This window comes from Pelophylax lessonae (assembly GCF_965119305.1).
Source record: "Pelophylax lessonae genome assembly, chromosome: 2".
Lineage (NCBI taxonomy): Eukaryota > Metazoa > Chordata > Amphibia > Anura > Ranidae > Pelophylax > Pelophylax lessonae.
This window is the reverse complement of record NC_138769.1, coordinates 454,277,062-454,292,759: the sequence shown is the minus strand read 5'-3', so window position 1 is coordinate 454,292,759 and position 15,698 is coordinate 454,277,062. Positions and strand designations below refer to the sequence as shown.

The following is a 15,698-nucleotide window of genomic DNA, read 5'->3' as shown; positions in this document are numbered from 1 at the left end:
ATTGACTTTTCAAATTCTTATTTCTTCTTTAGCTAGAAATGATTGCCATGGAAAACCCAGCAGACCTGAAAAAGCAGCTTTATGTGGAGTTTGAAGGGGAGCAGGGGGTAGATGAAGGCGGAGTTTCCAAAGAGTTTTTCCAGCTAGTTGTGGAAGAAATTTTTAATCCTGATATAGGTAAGTGATTTCTTAAGGTTTTTTTTTTTTTAACGGGATTTGGATACACAGAATACCTATTGAATAATTCACCTTAAAAGCAATTGATTGTGCATTTAATACTATATATTTAAAAACACACGAAGACCAAAGAACAAATACCTGAAATGTATAGCACAATCTGTCAAAATGGTAATACATTTCACCAAGCTCTTTTTAATGCCGGATCACACTATAGCGATGTCAGACATCGCATGTGTTTCACACCACACTGCTATTCAAATCACATGCGATGTCTGTGCGATGCAAATTCAGCCATACAGATTGTATAGTATGTGTGTGCTAGTGTGCTCTAGTGCTAGAGGATTCTTCCACTTTTGCAACTGCGCACGAAAAGGCACTGGTGGACGCACTGATTGCATCTGTGCATGAGATCTTAAAGATGGAGAACACAGCTGCAATGGAGGCTCCCTTTGGCGCTCACAAGCCATCCAGAGCGGCACAGGTGTTCCCTTTCCCCTCCTATTTTGATAGAATTGTCACTAAAGAGTGGGGACGACTAAAGCATCCTCTTGGGGTCCCGAAGCGATTTGCTATGCGATACCCCTATGAGGATTCCCTTGTTTAGAAGTGGACTGTTCCACCGGTTTCCAGATTAAATAAGGCAACCATGATTCCAGTTGAAGAGTCCTCGGCCTTTAAGGACCAGGCTGACAGGAAGGTGGAGGCTATTGCCTGCAATATGTATACCCTGGCTGGTTCGGCACTGAGGCCGATCTTCACTGTTGCCCTGGTTTCACAGACTTACTGAATGGGCTAAGCTTTTGGCTCCCCCCTGCCTTTTGTTAAGCTGGCAGACCAGCTGGTCCAGGGGCTGCAGTTTATCTGTGATGCCTCTTTGGATGTGGCTCGGCTCTTTCGGCCGAGCCACTTCATCTTGGTGGCCCCAGACTGGCCTCGGTGGGCCGGGTATGCTGATCTGGTGCAGCTGGTTGCTGACGCTTCTTGGAGGCTTCCTCTCAGGGAGGATCTGCTGTCCCAAGGGCCATTCTTCCATCCTGCATTACAGTCGCTGGCTTTGACGGCTTGTCTGTTGAAAGCCAGGTATTGAAAGATAGAGGTTTGTCTGAATCAGTGATTCCAATGCTGTTAAAAGCTAAGAAATTTACTTCTGGGAAGATCTACCATCGTACATGGAAGACGTACATTGCATAGTGAGAGTCTCTTGGGGTTCATCCTTGCTCCTTCTTGGTTGCTCGGATCTTGACCTTCCTTTAACGGGGTGTTGAACAGAAATTGGCCTGGAGTACCATCATAAGCCAGATGGTGGCTTTGGCATCCTCCATCCAACAATCCTTGGCCACACACACTCCCTGGTGCGTACCTTTCCTCAGGATGTTTGACATTTTGGTTCCTCCAGTGCGGTCTCCATTTCTGCCTTGGGAACATCATTTTGGTGCTTTTGGTCTTCCAGAAGCCTCCCTTTGAGAATCTCCAGGAAATTCCCTTGCTTACGCTGTCTCAGAAGGTGGCTTTTTTGATGGCTCTCACCTCTGCGCGCAGGGTGTCGGAACTGGTGGCATTATCATGTCGTTCACCTTACTTGGTGATTCACAGAGATAAGGTGGTTTTTCGGCCCTGTCTGTCATTCCTTTCAAAGGTTGTCTCCTATTTCCTTTTGAAGACGTGTTGCTTTCCGTGTGTCCCAGGCCAAAACATCCCAAGGAAATAGCCTTGCATGCCTTGGATGTGGTTCGTCAATTAGGGTGCACCTGGCAGCTATGGAGTCTTTTAGGAAGACTCACTATTTGTGCTTGCGGATGGGCCTCAGAAAGGGTTGTCTGCTTCCTGTGCAACCATTTCCAGATGGATCAGACGAAGATGATTCAGGCTTATTCTATCAGGGGTCAGGTTCCTCCTTTCCCTATCAAGGCGCACTCTACTCGGGGAAGTCAGTGCCTCCTTGGCCTTCTGGCATCGGTGACACAGGTTTGTAAGGCGGCTATCTGGTCGTCGGTGCACACTTTTACAAAGTTCTTTAAAGTGGATGTGTTTGCATCTGTGGATGATTGTTTTGGCCGCAAGGGTTTGCAGGCTACTGTTTAGAGAACCTGGTCCTCTGAGGGTGTATTGTTTTTTTTTTTTTTTTTTTTTTTTTTTAGGCAGGCTCCAGTTGTTTTGCTCCTGTTGCCTGGTTGGCTACGGTTTAGCCTTAGGAATTTTATTGCTGTTCCCACCCCTCATGTTTAACACCGCTTTGGGACATCCCAATGGGTATGGAGTTCAAAAGCTGTGTCTGTCAATGAACGAAAGAGAAAATGGGATTTTTGACTTTCCGTAAAACTAATTTCTCTGACAGACACAGCTCCCACCCCTCTGTGGAGCTTGTAACAAAACTGAGTACCTGTAGCAGAGAGAGGGAGTATACCCCCTGGGACTGCCCATAGATGTAGCCAGACTTCTTTTCTGCCTAGTGTCCTACTCCTGTAGGGGGCAGTATAACTCAATGGTTAAGAAGATCAGGATCTGTGTCCGTCAATAAACATCAGAGAAATGGATTTTATGGTAAGTTAAAAATCCCATTTTCTTAATGCGCTATGCCCACTTACCATTACGTCCCCTTTGCTTATCATTAGTTGATGCCAAAAAGGCTTTCAACAGGGTAAGCTGGAGATTCCTACACTCTTCCTTACTGCTCTCTGTAATCCCCTCTGACTTTGTTGATAAGACAGTGACCTTTTTGCACATTCCAATCTGTGCCTGTCACAAGCACTTCCTCCTCTTTGCTATAGGAGAGGAGCATTATCAGTTACCCTTTGGTCTCTCCTCCGCCCCTCGGGTCTTCACAAAAGTGTTGGCTCCGATTCTAGCATTGCTACGTCAGTGGGGAATTGCAATACTGGGTTACCTGGGCGACCTCCTCTTGCGAGCAGGGTCTTCTGCAGTTCTGATGGACGTCGTTGAGATCACTACAGACCCTGAGGGAGTTCGGTTGGCTTTTGGATTTCCAGAAGTCTACTCTGATGCTATCCAGAAAATTGGATAATCTGGGTCTGACTCTGTTCAGAGTGTTCCTTCCTCTGGACAAACTCCAGAAGTTGAATGCTGCAATTCATCTCCTGCTGTCAGGTGCTGGGCCTGATGGTATCTATCTTCAAGGTGGTTCCGTTTGCACAGTCCTATACGAGGTCCCTGCAAAGGGAAATCTTGGTCAAATGGGTCAAGTGTCCGAAGTTTCTGGACAATCAGACCTGGCTTGAGCCGGGAAACCAAAGGGTCTCTGGTCTGGTGGCTTCGCTCTACAGCTCTTCAACAGGGAAAATCCTTTCTCTCCTCGTATTGGACAGTGCTCACCACGGATGCCAGCCTGTCCAGGTGGGGGGGGGGGGGTGTCATGGTTCAGAGCTCCGCTCAGGGTGTTTGGACACCAGAAGAGTCCAGAGGACCGATAAATGTCCTGGAACTCCGGGCGATCAGGCTGTGCCTGAATCACAGGATGGATAGTCTTCAGGGGTTTCCAGTGTGGATTCAGTCAACGCCAGGGCATGTCGATCAGCAGGGTGTAACAAGAAGTGTGTTGGCAGCTCTGGCGGTAGCAGCCATTCGACGGCGGTCAGAATGTTTTGTTCCTGCCTTCTTGCCATACACATTCCAGGAGTGGAAAACTGGATTAGGCGGATTATCTGTTGTCAGGCATTGAACCAAGGGGAGTGGTCCCTTCACCCAGACGTGTTTCATCAGATATTTCTCTGGTGGGTCACCCCCAAGGGGGATCTGTTGGCATGCGGGCTCAACAAAAAAGTTCAGAGGTTTGTGGCACAGTCACGACATCCTCTGGCGGATGCCACAGATGCTCTGGTGGCCCCCCCGTGGGGCCAGTTTCATCTGATTCCCTCCTCTCAAGCACCTGCTGAGGCTCTTGCGCAGGATCCAGGCAGAAGGGATTCAGGTCATTCTAGTGGCCCCGAACTGGCCTCCCCGGTCTTGGTATGCCGACCTGGTGCGGCTGGTCGCCGACGTTCCTTGGAGCCTGCCTGTAAGGGAGGAACTGATGTCTCAAGGGCCAATCTTCCATCCTTCTTTTACAGTCGCTGGCTTTGACGACTTGGCTGTTGAAAGCCAGGTGCTGAAGGATAGAGGTTTGTCTGGGTCAGTGAGTCTGACACTGCTATAAAAGCTAGGAAGTCTACCTCTAGGAAGATCTACTATTGTATGTGGAAAGCGTACCTTTCGTGGTGTAAGTTGATTGGTGTTCACCCTTGCTCTTTTTGGTAGCTCGGGTCTTGACCTTCCTCCTACGGAAGGTTGAGCAGAAATTGCCCTGGAGTACCATTAAGGGCCAGGTGTCGGCCTTGGCGGTCTTCTTTCAACCACCCCTGGCTACACACTCCCTGGTGCGTACCAAGGGGTTTGACATTTAATTTCATCGGTGAGGTCTCCTCTACCACCCTGGAATTTGAACTCGGTGCTTTCAGTTCTCCAGAAGCCTCCTTTTGAAAATATTTAGGAGATTCCCCTGCTTGCGCTGTCCCAGAAGGTGGCTTTTTTGGTGGCAATCACCTCTGTTCTCAGGGTGTCGGAACTGGTGGCGTTATCTTGTCGCACTCCTTACTTGGTGGTCCACAAAGATAAGGTTGTTCTTCGCCCCTGTCTGTCATTCCTTCCTAAGGTAGTCTCTGATTTCCATTTGAATGAAGACGTTGTGTTGCCTTCTCTGTGTTCCAGGCCTAAACATCCTAAGGAAGTTACATTGGATGCCCTGGTTGTGGTTCGGGCAATTCAGGTGTACCTGACAGCTACGGAGTCTTTTCAGAAGTCAAACTCACTATTTGTGCTCACGAATGGGCCAAGAAAAGGACTGTCCACTTCTTCTGCGACTGTTTCAAGATGGATCAGACAGACGGGGACTCAGTCCTATTTGATCAAGAGTCAGGTTCCTCCTTTCCCTGTCAAGGCGATCTTTACTCGATCGCTTACAGCAGTGGTTCTCAACTCCAGTCCTCGGGACCAACTAACAGGCCAGATTTTAAGTATTACCTTGGGAAGATTCAGACTAGAATACTGCAATCACTGAGCAGCAATCAATATCACCTGTGATGTAAGTCAGTTATCTTGCAAACCTGGCCTGTTAGCGGGTCCTGAGGACAGGAGTTGAGAACCACTGGCTTGGAGCTTCTTGGGCCTTCCGTCTTTAGGCGTCAGTGTCGCAGGTTTGCAAGGGGGCCATATGGTTGTCGGTGCACACTTTCACTGAATTCTGTAAAGTGGATGTGTTGGCGTCTGCGGATGCTTCCTTTGGCTGCAAGGTTTTGCAGGCTGCTGTTTGGAGGGTCGGTTTCCTCATTGGGGGTGTATTGTTCAGGTGGGCTCCAGTTTTTTGTTGAGCTCCTGTTACCTGGTTGGCTACTATTTAGCCTTGGTAATTTTTTGCTATTCCCATCCCTCATGTTTTGACACTGCTTTGGGATGTCCCAATGGTTAAGAATCCTAAGGAGCTGTATCCGTCAAACGAAAGAGAAAATGGGATTAATTAATACTTCTGACACTGCTTGTAACAAAACTGAGTACCTATTGCAGAGATGCCCGGTCCTGTGCGACCTCGCGTGACGTTTAACACTCAGGCCAGCCCCCGTCCAGTGGGGCTATGTCGTGGCCAACCTAGCGCGGAGAAAAAGCCATTTTAAAAAGAAAAAAAATTGCTCGGACCAGAGATCCTAGCATGGAACTAGGTCCTTACTCCTGAGGACCTATAGCAGAGAGGTGGAGTATACCACCAGGGACTGCCTTTAGGCATAGTCAAGTTTTTTTTTTACTGCCTAGTGTCCTACTCATGTAGGGGATAGTAGAACCCAACGTTTCTCAACTCCGGTCCTCAGGGCACACCAACAGGCCAGGTTTGCAAGAAAACTGAAATGCATCACAGGTGATATAATTTGCTGCTCAGTGATTGCAGTATTCTAGTCTGCATCTCCCCAAGGTAATACTTAAAATCTGGCCTGTTAGTGGGCCCTGAGGACCGGAGTTGAGAAACACTGGTATAACCCAATGAACGCAGAGTGTTTTTTTTTTCGGTAAATCAAAAATCACATTTATTATGGATTTTAATGGTTACCTTGCCTCAAGTAGGAAGCCTTTATATTCTCCTTGTCCTGTTTACTCTTCCAGTCCATCTTTCTTCCCCCCTTTTTTTTTTTTTTTCCCCTCACTTCCTGAACTGCCAGAATGGCACTCTGGAACCATTCAGGGGCTTTCACGAAGAATCTGACTCCCGCTGCCCTATACAACACAATTTTCCACCCCTAACCTCTCATGATTTTATTGGCATTCTTTAGCATTGCATAGATAACCTGTACATGATGGTGGTGATCTAGGATACAGGGTGTTTTTGTGATCAGTCCTTAACACATACCAGCATTTTTAAGCAGAGCTTATTTATTTCCAATGATCATATAGACTTATAAAGATGTCCAACCCCCCCTCCCCATTCTTTTTTTTTTTTTTTTTTTTTTTTTTTTTTTTCTGTGCCCTATACTCTACTAAAGAATCTTAAAACAAAATAAAAAAAAAATGGGCTAGTCAAAAAAGAAAATGGAAGGTACAGTGGATGTAAAAAGTCTACACGCCCCTTTTTAAAATGTCATGTTTCTGTGATGTAAAAAATGAGACAAAGATAAACAGGGTTTCAAACAAGTGCACTGCCACTCTGGACTTGTAAAGCACTCTGCGGCTAACTCACATGTTACACTAAAGGTGTCTAGGAGAGCACCTCAGCAGAGCCCAGTGCTTTCAGTACACATTTCAGGCCTGCTGTTTCCTCATACTGAGGTCTGGGCACAGCCTCCAAGGCTATGCAGAGGATTTAACTGATTTAACCGCTTGCCGACCGCCGCACGACTATTAACTGCAGCGGTCGGCCCCTCACAGGCAAAGCAACGTAGGCGCGCTCCCACGTGGTCACAGACCCCCCCCCCCCCCCCCCGCGTGTGCCCGGTGGACCTGATGTCCGCCGGGCACTCGCGATCTTCCGTTACACCGAAAGAAAGGCAGGCGGCTAATGTAAACAAAGCCGCCTGTCATTCTTCCCTGTGTAAGAATGGAGATCACACGGTTCTACTATGTAGGACCGTTGATCTCTGTTCTTACACAAGTAGCCACAGCCAATCACAGTTAGAAACACGCCCCTAGGGACACACTTAACCCCTCCCTCTCCAATAAAGTTAACTCCTTCACTGCCAGTGTCATTTTTACAGTAACAGTGCATATGTATAGCACTGATTACTGCAGTAATGTCACTGGTAACCCCAAAATTGTCAAAAATGTCAGTCAAGGGTCCGATCTGTCCGCCGCAATGTCGCAGTCCCGCAAAAAAAATCGCAGATCGCCGCCATTACTCGTTAAAAAAAAAACACAACAAAAATCTTTCCCTTAGTAAACGCAATAACTTTTGCGCAAACCAATCAAAATACGCTTTTTGCGTTTTTTTTTTTTTTTTTTACCAAACATAGGTAGCATAAAACAAATTGGCCTAAAATGTTAAATTTTGATTTTTACATTTTTTGGGGGAATTTCATATAAAAAAATGTGAGAAATATTATTTTTGCAAAATTGACGCTCTTCTTTTTTTTTTTTTTTTTTTTTTTTGTTTAAAGCGCATGATCAAAAAATCGCACAGGTGATCAAATACCACCAAAAGAAAGCTCTGTTTGTGGGAAAAAAAAGGACGTCAAATTAGTTTAGGTACAGCGTCGCACGACAGCGCAATTGTCCGTTAAAGTCACGCAGTGCCGAATCGCAAAATAGGCCCTGGTCAGGAAGGGGGTGAAATCTTCCGGGGCTTAAGTGGTTAAAGAACTTCAAAATGAGCCCCAATGGCTCTGCAGAAACTGAAAAAGCTTGCTAGAAGAAAAAAACAATGCTAATTAAAAATCAGAAAGATTACGATGGTTTGCTTCCCTCTGCAGGAAAAAAAGATGTCCCTCCTTTTAGGACAATATCAAAAAATTGGGGCATGGGATGGTTAATACTAGGCTTTATAGCTTTAATTGCCAGTGTCCAATCTTTCAGATGCATAGGATTACTTATCCTGTATCTTTTAATGAACGATTAAGACATTTTTTTATTTTTATTTTGTCTTGACATACACTTTAAGGGAAACCTGTAGAGAGGCTCTTATTGCTGACCTTTTGAAAATGCTACTTGCCTGGCTATTGCAGGAATTCTATGGCTTCAATAGTTTAGGACGCTGACTAGAAAAAAGCATACATCAAAATCAGTACTCCTAATCTACTTGTTATTGAAACCATTGATTCAACATGCCAGCCAGCTATCGTCAATAGTGGCCATCCTAATGCTTTCATGGTACAGATTAAAGAAAGGGTTTGTTAGGTGTCTGACAGTATTGATATTCCAGCTATTGACCTTTTATAGAACAGTTCATTTTTCTGCACCGTTTTTATTTTGTGGCGACTTCACAAAGTGTGATACAGCGGAGGACATGATGGACCTATCCTTTCTTTACAGTTGGGTTATGGTAAAAGAATATATTTTAGAGCAGTTTACCTACTCTGGCCATGTATTTGTTTTTATGAATCAAAGGATTAGTCTTTCTTTTTTCAGATACCTGTCCACTGGTATGCAACCCAGATTGATAAGCATGTTCAGTTAAAGTAATATTGTCATGGGACAACTTTAGGGGTTGCTGTTGTATTGACCTGCTAGCTTTGGTGCTTTAAAAATTTTATAAGCTAAAAAAACTATGCAGATCAGTGGGTTGGGAGGGGTTCGATGACCACCTCTGCATATTTGTTCTGGGTTTGTGACTCGTGATTTTAAAAGCTTTAACTATGTATACGTATTGTTAATTCAAATAGTAAATTCCCTGTATTCTATGGTATTCCTTCATGCAGGCATGTTTACGTATGATGAGTCCACAAAATTCTTTTGGTTCAACCCATCTTCGTTTGAGACTGAAGGACAGTTCACCCTCATTGGAATTGTTCTGGGCTTGGCAATTTACAACAATTGCATTCTAGATGTGCATTTTCCAATGGTTGTTTATCGAAAATTGATGGGGAAAAAAGGAACATTTCGTGATCTGGCAGACTCTCACCCTGTAAGTTTAATGTAAAAGCATTTTTATAACACTCCAATGAATAACAATCCTAAAACAAAATGAATAACCATTATGTAACAGTTCATGTTTCTATTTCTTTAAACCACACTTTCCTTTGAGACCTTACCTATGGAAATATAACACTCAGAATTTTACTATAACAAACTAGACAACATCTACTTGTCTCCAGGGTTAGTTTCCAGCACATTTATACACTATATCAAAGTTACTTGAAAGCCATATAAGACTCCTTTTTCCAGTTTTGAGAACCTTTCTCACCAATTGTACATGTTCTCATTTGATAAACCTTACTAAATGAAGTAACTCTTCTTACAGGTCCTGTACCAAAGTTTAAAAGAGCTGTTGGAGTATGAGGGCAGTGTTGAGGACGACATGATGATAACTTTTCAGATATCACACAATGATCTTTTTGGAAATCCTTTAATGCATGACTTAAAAGAAAATGGAGATAAAATTCCCATTACAAATGAAAACAGAAAGGTATGTAGTTTTTGGTTTACTTACTATCTTAACAGGACAGATAAAACACACACTGTCCTGATTTGTTGTATTACCTTTATTATTGGATGTACAAAATCTAATTGCAGATTGTTCTGTTTGCTTGTTATCTTTTGTAGATCAGGAGGTTTTGGCTCTCTTAGTCTAGCTTCACACCTTGTTCATTATTTTCAAATTTCTTGTTGCTGTAATGTGCGATCAGTGGTGTGCTGTTGTGCCATTCATTTTCAAACCTTTTTTAGCACACTACAATGAAAAGAAGTGAACCATCTGTGTTATAGTATAGTGTGTGTCCTTTTTTTGTGTGTGTACAAGCGCATGGCAGCCCATTCAGAATAAATGGGTGACTTAATGCAACGTATGATGTACCGCATGCTTACATGAGTGCGGTAACACACTGCAACATACCAGACAGTTGTGAAGGGCGGCTTACTGTAAAGCCGCCACACACTTGGAAATCCTTCCCAGAAGTTGGACAGCCTGATCTTTATCACGTATCTTCATACGTGTGTATTTCCAAATATGAAAGCTATGGCTCCTGGGCATATCATGAAGGGGTGGGACCAGCAAATAACCGATATCTAAAAAAAAATAAAAAAAAGCAGCACGTGGTGTCATATGATGACCTTTCTCTTTTGTTCATTGTTGGACACAGCTCTTCATCTTCTTGACCGTAAGGTTATACTGCCCCCTACAGGAGTAGGACAGTAGCCAGAGAAAAAGCATCAACAGGCCTATGGGGCAGTCCATGGGGGTTTACCTCCACTTCCTGCTATAGGTATTCAGTTTTTTTTCTGCCTAGTCAGGAGTAAGGACCTAGTTCCTTGCTGGGATCTCTGGTCCTGGCAATTTTTTCCTTTTACATGGAATTTTTTCTTTTTATTATTTTGTTCCTGTGAGAGCTACAGTCATGTGCTGGATTGGGCGACAAACTGGATAATATAGATCCTTAGGGTCTCCCCAGTCCGGCCAGCGAGCACGTGCAGACTGCAGCTCCGCAGTAGGTCATCCGCGACATAGCCCCACTGGACGGGGGCTTGCCTGCGAGTCGCGTTTCCTCCTGGCCGCCAGCACCCACATATCGATGGAGCGGTGTCCTGTCCGGAGTGGTGCCCACCCTGTTCCTGGTATGTTAAGTAGCTGTCCCCCCACTACTCCTTGAGGGTTTTGGTGAGGACGTGGGCCCCTCCCTGTGATGGTCGGACAAGCCTGGTTCCCATTCTCCTACACCCCCCCCCCCCCCCCAGCTCCTCCAAAATTTTGGTCACTGTGGGTGTTTGGAAATGGAATGGAAATATCAGCTAGTGATCATTTCACTCTGCCCAGTACTCTCTGCCCAGTACTGTCCAAAACGTAGAGCATGAAATCTTAATTTTGGCTAGATGCAAAAACCAGGAGAATAAGCATTTAAAACTAAAATAGAGTCAGTCCCAAACTCAGAAGAAGTAAATGCAATAAAGTTCCATTATAGTGATTCCAACATAGGTTTCGGCAATTGAAAGTTGTGATGGAGGGGAAATGTGAAGCACATAGTTCAGCTGCCAGGGTAAGATAAGGACAGCACCATGTTGTTATACATGGCATGCAATGAAAGAGCATAAAAGTCTTACCACCCTGTGGTACAGGAAGGATGTTATGCAAAAAGGAATCTTGTAGAGGTAACTGTGCTGCTCCCTCTGTGGTTCATATGATTCCATGTAGATATTCAAAGGCCGTCGACCGAGTGTTTTTAGGGGTTGCAGTCGGGATGCTGACTTTCTCCACTGCTTCTGGATGTGTCTTTTAGTCCAGGAGGTCTGGAGAGATAAACTCCTTCATTTCATCTGCACTGGGCCTGCCAAACATTGTGAACCCTAAAAACTGTCTGCTGGGTATCTTTGGGGATCCGGCCATCCCTTCTAGCGCTAAGAGATTGCTCCGTATTCTTTACTTTTTATGCAAAGAAGTCCCTACCATTATCATGGAAGGATCAATATCTTTACCAAGATCTCTGTGGTTAAAACTGTTCAATGACTACTTCCGCTATATAAGCTTACCTTTGTGAATAGGAAAAGAAATAAGACGCAGGATCGAGGCAGAAGGGATTCCGGTCATCCTAGTGGCTCCAGACTGGCCTCGCCGGTCTTGGTACGCCGATCTGGTACGGCAGGTCGCCGAGGCTCCTTTTCAGGGAAGATCTGCTTTCCCAAGAACAAATCTTCCATCCTGCTATACAGTCGCTGGCTTTGACTGCTTGGCTGTTGAAAGCCAGGTGCTGAAGGACAGAGGGTTGTCTGACTCGGTGAAGATTTACCAACGTACATTGTGTGGTGTGAATCCCTCTGGGTTCACCCTCCTTCCTTATTCGGTGGCACGGATCTTGCCTTTCCTTCAACGAGGGGTTGCGCAGCGCCTGGCCTTGAGTACCATCAAGGGCAAGTTCTCGGCCTTGGCGGTTTTCTTTCAATGCCCGTTGGCCACACACTCCTTGGTGCTTATTTTTCTCCATGGCGTGGGACACTTGGTTCCTTTTGTGTGGTCTCCATTGCCGCCGTGGGACCTCAATTTGGTGTTGTCAGTTCTCCAGAAGCCTCCCTTTGGAAATATTCGAGAGATTCCCCTGCTTACGTTGTCTCAGAAGGTTGCCGTTTTGGTGGCCATTACTTCGGCAGGTCGTCTCTGACTTTCATCTGAATGAAGACCTTGTTTTGCCCTCCCTGTGTCCCAAACCTAAGGAAGTTGCCTTGCACTCCCTGGATGTTGTTTGGGCAATAAGGGTGTATCTGGAAGCTACGGAGTCTTTTAGGAAATCATACTCACTATTTGTCCTCCCGCATGGACCTCGCAAGGAGCTGGCTGCTTCTGCTGCGACCCTTTCCATATGGATCAGACAATCTGTGGTTCTTCTAATTCTTCTTCTAATGGCTTATTCCAATGTCAAGGCACACTCTACTTGGGCGCTTAGTGCCTCCTGGGCCTTTTGTTGTCAGACTTCAGTGATGCAGGTTTGCAGGTGGCTACCTGGTCGTCTGTACACACATTCACAAAGTTTTATAAAGTGGATGTGTTGGCACCTGCGGATGCTTCTTTTGGCCGCAAGGTTTTGCAGGTTGCTGTTTAGAGGACTTAGAGAGAATCCTTTTTGAGGGTGTGTGTTTTTTCAGTTGAGCTCCAAGTTACCTGGTTGGCTATGTTTAGCTTTGGGGAAGTTTGTTTCTTCTGCTGTTCCCATCCCTCAAGTTTGACATTGCTTTGGGACATCCCTACGGTCAATAAGTAGAAGAGCTGTTTTCTTCAGTGAATGAAAGAAAAAATTTGTATTTTTGTTTTACCGTAAAATCAGTTTCTCTGATCATTGACCGACACATCACCTGCTCCTCTATGGAGTTGGGCTTTTTCCTTCTGGCATTACTTGTTACAAAACTGAATACCTATAGCAGGGAGTACACCCCCAGGGACTGCCCCATAGGCGTGTTCAGGCTTTATCTATGCCTAGTGTCCTACTCCTGTAGGGGCAGTATAACCCTACGGTCAAAAAGATGAAGAGCTGTGTCTGTCAATCAACATCAGAGAAATGGATTTTATGGTAAGACAAAAATTACATTTTTCCTACTTAGCCATTAAATATGCAGTTATTTCCTGCCAGGCATGTTTACTTATTAGCAGATATAGATTGGATATCAAATTTACCCATATTGCTTCTGATAAGAATACAGTTCATAAATTAATACAAAAGTATTTTGTTTTAAGTATTTTCATGTTTTGTTTTTTTCTAGGAGTTTATTAGTCTCTATACAGATTATACTTTGAATAAGTCTGTGGAAAAACAGTTTAAAGCCTTCAGAAGGGGGTTTCATATGGTCACCAATGAGTCCCCATTAAAGTATTTGTTCAGACCTGAGGAAATAGAACTCCTTATCTGTGGAAGTAGGGTAAGAGATTTACTTTCTTTGCAGGGCCTTGTTTCCTATTGCTGTTTTCTGGCCCTGGAGGTTGTCTATTAACTGCATGTTTTCTTCACAGAACTTAGATTTTCAGGCACTTAAAGAAACAACTGAGTATGATGGGGGCTACACAAGAGACTCTCAAATTATTCGGTGAGTATAAATCATTGAGGCCATCTTTTTCAGCAGTTAGGCAGATAAGCGAAAAACTGTAGAAAAAGCAAGTGGAATGCTTGCTTATAAATATAAACTTTGTTATTGTGAACAGTATAGCCACACCTTGGCTCCCAGACTTGTGAAGTCTATGGGGTGGAAAGATTGCAGTTTATTTGGGAAAGTAAATATTTTATCAAGTTTAGTGCTAAATTTTTTAAAAATATATTTTTGTATTTTTTTTTTTTTTTTTAGTGGGGTAAATATCAAATATCGCAAATGGATGGATATTTCACTTTTACCTTTTTCTAGGCTCTTACCTTAGGCTGTTAACCAGAATCATTTGAAAATGACTTGCTTTTATGTTTGTTACCCATAGACAGCTAAATGAAGTGAGTGAGTGACTCTTCCTTCTATTTGCTTTGTAGGACTCTGAATAGACTTTCCATTACAGACCACATCATCTTCCTTTTTTCCTTTTTTTTTTTTTTTTTTTTTTTTTTTTTTTTTTTTTAAGGTTTTGGATAAAGTGGAGGTGGATTACAACACTTGAAAGTTTAAGCCCCAAAGGGGTTAATATAGCGCTTGCTTCTATTTAGTCAGGGGTGAACAATACCTTGTTCCCACACCTGAATAGTGAAAGCAATCTGGTGAGGAAAATTATTTCCTAAAGGTGATATCCAAAGTACAAATATATATATCAAAGTGCTGAATAAAGTATTGCTACAAATCAATAGATAAGGTTAAAATAAGTGTCAAATATTGTGAAAGTCCCAATGTAAAATTCCTTCGTGATCTTGTGCAAATAGTGTCCTAATAAGGTTTTTCCAATATTCCAACTGCTGGTGTATTCGGCATATCTTGTAATATAAGGGGTGCACACTCACTGGACTTGGTGTTGTCTTGAGTACCATATGACAACAAGACCTTACGAGCTTGTGGCTTCCCAAGCCTATGGGTAACTGCTGGGCTCTATGGTTCACTATGGTCCGTACCGCTCCTCTGTTTGGAGACCGATCCTCCAGGTCAAAATTAAGAGGGGGACAAAAAAGTGCTCCGATAGTGCAGTACCATTAAAAAGTGGTGTTTTATTAAAGTTGCCGATAAAATATGTTGTACAAGTAAAAGCAAGTAAACACCAGCTATGGGTAAATGCCTGGGAATGGAGAGCGGCGACTGCCGGTTTGCGTCCCACTAGGCTACCCGGAAGCTGGAGGATCGGTCTCCAAACAGAGGAGCGGTACGGACCATAGTGAACCATAGAGCCCAGCAGTTACCCATAGGCTTGGGAAGCCACAAGCTCGTAAGGTCTTGTTGTCATATGGTACTCAAGACAACACCAAGTCCGGTGAGTGTGCACCCCTTATATTACAAGATATGCCGAATACACCAGCAGTTGGAATATTGGAAAAACCTTATTAGGGCACTATTTGCACAAGATCACGAAGGAATTTTACATTGGGACTTTCACAATATTTGACACTTTTATTTTAACCTTATCTATTGATGTATTTGTAGCAATACTTTATTCAGCACTTTAATATATATATTTGTACTTTGGATATCACCTTTAGGAAATAATTTTCCTCACCAGATTTCTTTCACTATTCAGGTGTGGGAACAAGGTATTGTTCACCCCTGACTAAATAGAAGCAAGCCCTATATTAACCCCTTTGGGGCTTAAACTTTCACATACTTTAAACTATAGCAGCTGCTAACTAATATTTATTAATCATTATTTATTAATTTATTGATATCACTAGACACATATATATTTATATATTTAGGCACTCTTAAATTAGGCTATCCAGAGGCGCGAGGGTATATACTTATTT

At 43.8% G+C, this 15,698-nt stretch overlaps 1 protein-coding gene across 2 annotated transcripts in view; it reads left to right on the top strand.

Moving 5' to 3' along the window:
• UBE3A (ubiquitin protein ligase E3A) overlaps positions 1-15,698 on the top strand; it is an 80,628-nt gene that overhangs the window by 44,378 nt on the left and 20,552 nt on the right. For both annotated transcript variants that reach the window (XM_082246687.1, XM_082246688.1), the window contains exons 5-9: positions 33-177; positions 9,063-9,268; positions 9,605-9,769; positions 13,543-13,698; positions 13,790-13,863. In XM_082246687.1, coding sequence (XP_082102813.1) covers positions 33-177; positions 9,063-9,268; positions 9,605-9,769; positions 13,543-13,698; positions 13,790-13,863 — 746 coding nt within the window. The remainder of the gene's footprint in view (positions 1-32; positions 178-9,062; positions 9,269-9,604; positions 9,770-13,542; positions 13,699-13,789; positions 13,864-15,698) is intronic.